We start from the raw sequence: 8,953 nt of genomic DNA on the forward strand, positions 1-8,953 counted from the left end.
GTCTCTTTTGATTGAATGATTTGAATCTCATTCACACACTTCTGCTCATGCACAATTACACCTAAGGACGAGCTATATGTCGATTAGACTAATTTATCAAAGCAACATGAAATCCTACAGCAAGTCCCCATCTTCATACAGCCTAGATAGGCACGGGAGTCGTGCATTTGCATTGTCAATGATATGAAGTTTCAACAGGAGAACAATGATAAATATAGTGACCATGAAATCATGCTGGGTAGGTTCTCTTCAATTAAAGGTCTCTATGATGTGGGAACTGTGGGGAAATCCACTCGTAGAGCATGCAATTGACATATAGGATTATGACATATGATGTGCATGTGAAGGTTATAGGCTAAAGCAGGGATGGGTGAGGATGTAGGATCAGCTATGAAATGCAATGAGATGCTCCAATATGATTTTTGTTAAGTACCAATGGAAATATTTGAAACCAGTCAGTGATAAGATATGGAATGAAATTCTACACATTTATATTTTATTTATATTTCATTTCTGGGAGGATATCTTGTAAACCAAATATCCCATTGGCAGTTAAGCGCATTCAATGTGTTGAGAAGCCAGAAACAGTCACTTGGTTTAACAAACACAAATACAAAATAAGGATAAACCATAAAATAATGAACCGCATGTATATAACATACAAAAGAATCCCATGCCTACTCAGTAGGTAAGTACAACATTCCAACTTGAAGTCGTGGATATATACACTTGTAGTTACAAAAATATAGTTTATAATTTCTCTCTTTTGCTTACGTTCTAAAGAAAGGAAGCAGTGTCCTCGTGTCATCACGCCCCTTTCTGTGCTTCTTCAGAGTCTGAGCACGACTTACATTCTGTAACAAAAAGACCCCTTCAACCCTTAAGGCGAGACACAACGCATCTTCTCTTGCACGCAGACGTGTCAAAGCATCAGCAAGGCGTCACAAAATGGCACCAGAAACAGGAACGGTGGTTTTGTTTTGGGATTTTTTTTTAACATGAAGTTTTTTTATCCACATAACAGACTGATATGTCACATGATGTGAGCAAGAGAAAGATAGTACCAGTGGATGATATTTACAAAACAAGAGAAACTAACATCACTCTTAACACATGCTGGAATACTTAAGTGCTTATTTCGTCATCAAACAAAGTCAAAAACGTATCACATCATCGTCATCACTACAGAGAAAGTATTAGAATAGAAAATATGGCCCTGCTCACTTCAAATAATACAATGCAATTATGCAAATATGTTTTTCACATCAATGGTACCAAATAATAGAAAAAAATAACAAAACATTGCACAAGTACAATATACATAAAACGTCTCTTAGTGCCTTAGTTACAGCTCGACTGGATGTTCTGTCCGTCTGTCTGTCTCTTTGTGCCTTAGTTACAGCTCGATTGGATGTTCTGTCTGTCTGTCTGTCTCTTAGTGCCTTAGTTACAGCTCGACTGGATGTTCTGTCCGTCTGTCTGTCTCTTAGTGCCTTTAGTTACAGCTCGACTGGATGTTCTGTCCGTCTGTCTGTCTCTTAGTGCCTTAGTTACAGGACGACTGGATGTTCAGTTTGTCTGTCTGTCTCTATGTTTTCACTCATAAGAACGACCAACCTGTCTTTACCTGTTTCAACTATGGCTGGAGAAAGTCTCATATGCCTCGTTTTAAGCCCTGCATTTGCTTTACCAACTGAGAGGAGAAACTCCTTTCTCGTGTTCTATATTGTCTTTGCCCGGTCCTTGACCTGTGTTTTAATCTCTTCTTTGGGTGAATCTGAGGATTGAGCACTGAACAGAGCTTGCAGAGGGAGCAGGCAGAGAAGTGCTTTTCAGAAGGGGAATATGTCTTTTGATGCTGATTTCTCCCCTCAAAGAGACTGTACTGTGTGGTGGGGAGGAGGAGGAAAGAATAAAAAATATATTTTCTCTTGCTTAGCAGATCTCGATTGTCCTTGGGGAGAGTGTGGAATGCATGTCTGATAGCGGAGTGGGGACCGGAGAGGAGTAGATGGAGGCTACGGAGGAGGGGAAGGAGGAGACCATGGAGGACTGAAAAGTACTGGACATGGACATGGAGACAGAGGGGTAGGTGGTGGCGATGGAGGGAGAGGGGTACGAGGTGGCGATTGAGGGAGAGGGGTACGAGGTGTGGACCGGAGAGGAGTAGCAGGATGTGACTGGAGAGGGGTAAGAGGAGCCTGAGGAGGGGGCTGATACTGGTGCCTCTGCCACCGCCCCGGCCACCCCGCCCTTCTCCGCTTTCTTGTCCTTTTGCCTCAGGTGGATCTTGGTGTGCCTCTTCCTCTCATCGCTGCGGGCGAACTTGCGCCCACAGATCTCGCAGGGGAAGGGCTTCTCGCCAGTGTGCGTGCGAATGTGCGTGGTCAGGTGGTCGCTGCGGCTGAAGTTGCGCATGCAGATCCGGCACTGGAAGGGCTTCTGGCCCGTGTGGATGCGGATGTGGCGCGTCAGCTCATCGGAGCGGGAGAAGCGGCGGTCACACGTTTCCACAGGGCAGGCATAAGGCCTCTCGTGGGGCGGTGTCTTGCTGGGACGGTTGGGGTACTTGCGCATGCGGCTCGGCTTGATCAGCTGGGACTGGTAGACACTCTTCAAGTCCTGGGAGCCCGTCTGGGTGGCAAAGGCTTTGATGGTGGACAGGGGAGTGAGGGAGGGCTGGCCAGACCCATTCTGGAAGGGCTTCTGATCCTGTAGCAGGCTTATCTCCCCCTGCTGCTGGGGGAATAGGTAGTCAGGGATCATGGGCACAGGAAAGCTGGAGCCACACGTCTTGCCATTGGAGTAGGTTGGCGGGGGGTACTGGAGCGACCCCCCCGCGGGGAGAGGGAAGCCCTGGCCCTGGTCAGAGAAGATGTCAGAGCTGGTGCTGGAGTACGTAGGAGCAGCTGAGTAGATGGGGATATTCTCACTGTGGTGGACAGAGCAGCTCAGACTGCAGCTCTGAGAGGAAATGGTGACGGAGGAGATAGAGGACGGGGATGAGGAAGAGGTGCCAGTCTGAGAGACGGAGGAGGGCGGGGCAGAGGTGGAAGGGGTGTTGATCCCCACCAGCCCGCTGACCAGGCTGAACAGGGGCTCGGCCCACAGGCTGTTGCTGCAGTTGGTGGCTGGCTCCAGGGTGAAGCGGCCAGTGTAGGAGATGGGAGGCAGCCGCTGGGTAGAGTAGCTCTGCTCGCCCATTGACTTCTCACAGTTCATGGAGATATCAGGTAACGTATCTGCAGGGAGAGAGAGGGGACATTAATCAACCTGTCAATATGCTGGTGGGACAGAGAGAGAGAGGAGGCGGGACTCGGGAGGGAGGGAGGCAGAGGGGAATCCTGCCAGAGAGGTGGACAGGGTTGCCCCTTTCCTCTCTAACAGCAGCAGGTTCCTACGCAGAGCAGAAGAACCTCCCTGCCTCCCAACAACCCCAGCTCCTTCCCACTCCTAAACTCCCACACCAGCCATTTCCTCCACTAACCAAAAGATAGATGAGCGCTGTCGTGCAAGTCAGGCCAAGTCATCTGCATGCATTCATTTAAATATATAAATATTTATGTTACGCATTCGCACAGGCACACACATGCATGCATGCAGGCACACACACACACACCAAGCTCTTGAAGTCAGCAACAAGGCCAAAGGCAATTGATTACTGAAACGGCAGTTCAGCTGGTTTTAAGAATGCAATTAAAATTGAGCTCTAGACTTTCTAAAAGGTATGCAATGAGTGAGCCACACTCAAGTCCAAATACCATTCAATACTGATGAAGAGCTACAATTTAATTTATACAATTCTACATTTCTGAGTTTTGTATTTCCAATCATCATAAATTAAACTTCTTTTATTACAATGAATTTCTTAATTTGAAAAAAGTTCATATCAAACCATCATGAAAATTAGACATATCTCATTCAAAGAACATATTCATCATATTTAGAGTCTTCTCTCTAAGTTGAAATTGAATTAATAATTGCCAGGTGAACATAAATAATTATTTAAGTTCTGCAACAACTGTTTCATGCCATGCATTCTGCTACTGCACACAGCAAAGCAGCAGCTGTCTATCATACATTACAGTAAAGCAATTCCACCCAGCAATATAACAAGGAGATAATCTTACCTCCAGCAAGGTGGTCATATTGCTCTCCTTGCTCCCCCGATCCGAAGCCTGCTCCCTCGGGCGCTGATGCAGAGAGGAAGGGGGTCCCAGCGGAGCTCAGCATCATCATCTCCTCCAGCTTGGGGTAGTTATCCATGGGAGAGTGGGGGAAGCTGAGGGGGTCTGAAATCTGCAGGGCTGGAAGGAGCATCTCTGTCTTGGCTGCAGCCATCCTCCAGAGAAGTGGACCTGTAGGGACTGAGGCTGTGCTGGAGGCTGAAAATGAGTGCAGCGAGGCTGGGAAGAGTGGAATCACCAGTCCACCTCAGAGAGCAGGGTCAGACTGCTACTGCTGCTGAGGATGAGGATATCTTCTCTTCTGTTTCTTTCACTCTTTCTTCTGGTTCTTCAAAAGTCTTCTTCTATTTTTCTTCCTTTTGTCCAAGATGAGTAAAATCCACTTTTTTTATTTTCTATCAGAAAATATTGTTCAGATCAGATGTGTCCCTTTTACTCATTCCCTAAAACAGATTATAATAATAATCATTAATATATGTTGGGATTTTTCACTGGTTGAATCCAACTAGGGTGCTGCCCTTTTGGATAATGTGTTGTTGTTGTTGTTGTTGTTTTGAATTCACTTCTACTTTCTCTGTCAAATGCTTTCGGATAGGGAGATAGCAGTATGTGTGTGAGTATGTCTATCCTGCTCTTACGTTAAATGTTCTGGGCACTGAGGGCTCTCTTTCCTGCGCAGAGAATTCCGACTCCTTTATGTACCCTCTCACCGTGACGTAGATGTCCATATATGGAGTAGAGGAAGCCCATATTTAGGCACTGCAGCGGAGGACACATGACATTAGCCTGGGGAAAACGCGGAGAGGAGAGACTTTATATTGAGCCAGTGCAATAAATCGCGGGAAGACACCAGCTCTTCCTCAGCCCTGAATCGATGCATCTTCATATGAGAATCCCTGCTAGAGAACAAGGCATAATTCTTGCTCTCTCCCCAATGGCCAATAGTTTAGATTCGGATTTCCCATCTGTGCAGCAGGCTGCGTGCTTTCCGGAAAACCCTGCTCCGCCATGCCATGTAAGGTAGTAACTACACAAGGACCTATTCCGGTGGGTTTCCATTTCCTTGCCCTTATTTGGCGCTTCCTGAGGTAGCGCTGATCGGTGCTTGGCAGCAGTGAAATGAGAGAGGTTGGAGAGCAGCTCAAGCGTAGCGCTCTGCTCCGTACAATAAGTAATGTCAGCCCTGTCCTCCCTCCATAACGCAGCCTCACCCAAACCAGCAACGAAAACACTGTAGCCTTCATTTTAGATAGAAACCGAGACATTTCAGCTTTTAAATGCTCTAAATGGAAATGCAATGAAAATAGCAACTCGTTTATGGGTCTCAGGTGTGTAGTGTTAATGCATTTGCAGTTTGCATCAACACATGAGAGCACAAAAACAGCCTCATAAAGTATATTCATAAAAAATTGATAGCTAATAATGTTATCAACCTTGCATTTTAAGACGGGGCATCAGTTTTATACATTCACCGCATTCATGCATATTTTCGTGGCCAGCCTAGCCATCCCGTTTACGTGGCCAGCCTAGCCATCCCGTTTACGTGGCCAGCCTAGCCATCCCGTTTACGCACAAAAAGGCTCACAGAGACGGTCATGATGTGGAAAAATAAAAATTTTGAAGCATTTCATTGCAAACACAATCATCTACCGCATCAACGAATGCCTTAGTTAGACATCAGCATTTGACAGTTGAGAGGAATAGAGAAAGAAAGGCCAGACAGCTGATTCCTCCAGGATGACCGTGGGAAATCCTGTGCAACGATGCCAGTGTCGCGTGTCAGTAAACCTAAAATCAAACAACCTATACAATTATTATTTAAAAAAATTAAAAATCTTTGCTGTCAAAATTCATATTTTAAGATTGGGTCATGGTTAGGAAATATGTGAATATAGCCTAGGTTTTTTAAAATTTGTTTTGGAAATTGTATTAAATGCGTTGTGTTCTGTCCGCTTGCCTGGCTGCCATTGAAATAGTTCAAGACCTTGAGAGTAGTTATCAGTCTGTTATTAAGCCATGCTTGGTATGGAGATTACTTTGACCAGCAGGACAGTTCATTAAATAACACAAACCATTTTCAAGCAATAAACAATTAAGTCTCTCATGTCGTCAAATCGAGTGTTGACAAGGTTGTCTATAGACGGCTAAATTACGCATCACTCATTATCTGCAACTCCATGCTATTCCTTAACATTAGGAAGATGCTCTCTCTATCTACCTTGTTGTCATTGATGAATGATGGCGTACGCCCGCGGATGCTGACGAAGCGCTGGGCCGGGGCTATCCTGTCTGTATAATTGCGGGGTGTACCCGGCCTCCCCGGCTCCATACTCGGGGAATCTCTCTGCCACTCACAGAGCTAATAGGCCGCATTAACAAAGCGCTTCTAAACACTGCCAGGAGCCTGCGGGCTACTGATGTTCCCTGGCTGTTCCAACCATAAAGCAGGCCAGGGAACAGGGACTCCTAGATGGCTCTGACAGGAAATCGATTTGTTTCCACCAGCCCGATGCTGACTGGAGCTATGCAGGGAAACTCACTGTGTGTATAGTGTAGGCAAAGGGGAGATAAGTGCAGTGCATGGGTGAGACTTCAACACGTTTGAAGAGGGCACCAATCCAGGTAGATATAACTAATATATATAGATATAACTAACTAATAACTAAGCATATTACATGTGGAGTTCGTAAATAGTGAATCAACTGCTCAAATTGGTTGCTGCGCCATGATTTGTTTTATCAGTATGTCTAGTAATCTGTTCAACTTCCAATGCATTCTCCCTTCCATCCACAGGTGGTGAACATAATATACTATCCAGATTGTCTCCAGGGAGGCTGGTACATGGAGGTGGTCCTGATAACTACTATCCAGATTGTCTCCAGGGAGGCTGGTATATGGAGGTGGTCCTGATAACTACTATCCAGATTGTCTCCAGGGAGGCTGGTACATGGAGGTGGTCCTGATAACTACTATCCAGATTGTCTCCAGGGAGGCTGGTACATGGAGGTGGTCCTGATAACTACTATCCAGATTGTCTCCAGGGAGGCTGGTACATGGAGGTGGTCCTGATAACTACTATCCAGATTGTCTCCAGGGAGGCTGGTACATGGAGGTGGTCCTGATAATTACTATCCAGATTGTCTCCAGGGAGGCTGGTACATGGAGGTGGTCCTGATAACTACTATCCAGATTGTCTCCAGGGAGGCTGGTACATGGAGGTGGTCCTGATAACTACTATCCAGATTGTCTCCAGGGAGGCTGGTACATGGAGGTGGCCCTGATAACTACTATCCAGATTGTCTCCAGGGAGGCTGGTACATGGAGGTGGTCCTGATAATTACTATCCAGATTGTCTCCAGGGAGGCTGGTACATGGAGGTGGTCCTGATAACTACTATCCAGATTGTCTCCAGGGAGGCTGGTACATGGAGGTGGTCCTGATAACTACTATCCAGATTGTCTCCAGGGAGGCTGGTACATGGAGGTGGTCCTGATAACTACCATCCAGTTTGTCTCCAGGGAGGCTGGTACATGGAGGTGGTCCTGATAACTACTATCCAGATTGTCTCCAGGGAGGCTGGTACATGAAGGTGGTCCTGATAACTACTATCCAGATTGTCTCCAGGGAGGCTGGTACATGGAGGTGGTCCTGATAACTACTATCCAGATTGTCTCCAGGGAGGCTGGTACATGGAGGTGGTCCTGATAACTACTATCCAGATTGTCTCCAGGGAGGCTGGTACATGGAGGTGGTCCTGATAACTACCATCCAGTTTGTCTCCAGGGAGGCTGGTACATGGAGGTGGTCCTGATAACTACTATCCAGATTGTCTCCAGGGAGGCTGGTACATGAAGGTGGTCCTGATAACTACTATCCAGATTGTCTCCAGGGAGGCTGGTACATGGAGGTGGTCCTGATAACTACTATCCAGATTGTCTCCAGGGAGGCTGGTACATGAAGGTGGTCCTGATAACTACTATCCAGATTGTCTCCAGGGAGGCTGGTACATGGAGGTGGTCCTGATAACTACTATCCAGATTGTCTCCAGGGAGGCTGGTACATGGAGGTGGTCCTGATAACTACTATACAGATTGTCTCCAGGGAGGCTGGTACATGGAGGTGGTCCTGATAACTACTATCCAGATTGTCTCCAGGGAGGCTGGTACATGGAGGTGGTCCTGATTACTACTATCCAGATTGTCTCCAGGGAGGCTGGTACATGGAGGTGGTCCTGATAACTACTATCCAGATTGTCTCCAGGGAGGCTGGTACATGGAGGTGGTCCTGATAACTACTATCCAGATTGTCTCCAGGGATGCTGGTACATGGAGTGGAGGTGGTCCTGATAACTACTATCCAGATTGTCTCCAGGGAGGCTGGTACATGGAGGTGGTCCTTATAACTACCATCCAGATTGTCTCCAGGGAGGCTGGTACATGGAGGTGGTCCTGATAACTACTATACAGATTGTCTCCAGGGAGGCTGGTACATGGAGGTGGTCCTGATAACTACTATCCAGATTGTCTCCAGGGAGGCTGGTACATGGAGGTGGTCCTGATAACTACTATCCAGATTGTCTCCAGGGAGGCTGGTACATGGATGTAGTCCTGATAACTACTATCCAGATTGTCTCCAGGGAGGCTGGTACATGGAGGTGGTCCTGATAACTACTATCCAGATTGTCTCCAGGGAGGCTGGTACATGGAGGTGGTCCTTATAACTACTATCCAGATTGTCTCCAGGGAGGCTGGTATATGGAGGTGGTC

The 8,953-nt window shown here is 46.7% G+C and overlaps 1 protein-coding gene across 1 annotated transcript; it reads right to left on the minus strand.

Moving 5' to 3' along the window:
* Nucleotides 1-487: 487 nt before the first annotated feature.
* Nucleotides 488-4,857, minus strand: LOC139391118 (early growth response protein 1-like). Its single transcript, XM_071138658.1, has 2 exons — nt 4,131-4,857; nt 488-3,242 (listed from the first exon to the last, which is right to left on the minus strand). Exons 1-2 carry the CDS (start codon nt 4,339-4,341, stop codon nt 1,936-1,938), a joined length of 1,518 nt encoding a protein of 505 aa, XP_070994759.1. The 5' UTR covers nt 4,342-4,857; the 3' UTR covers nt 488-1,935.
* Nucleotides 4,858-8,953: the final 4,096 nt, after the last annotated feature.

Source organism: Oncorhynchus clarkii, chromosome 31, assembly GCF_045791955.1.
Source record: "Oncorhynchus clarkii lewisi isolate Uvic-CL-2024 chromosome 31, UVic_Ocla_1.0, whole genome shotgun sequence".
In the NCBI taxonomy this organism is placed as follows: Eukaryota; Metazoa; Chordata; class Actinopteri; order Salmoniformes; family Salmonidae; genus Oncorhynchus; species Oncorhynchus clarkii.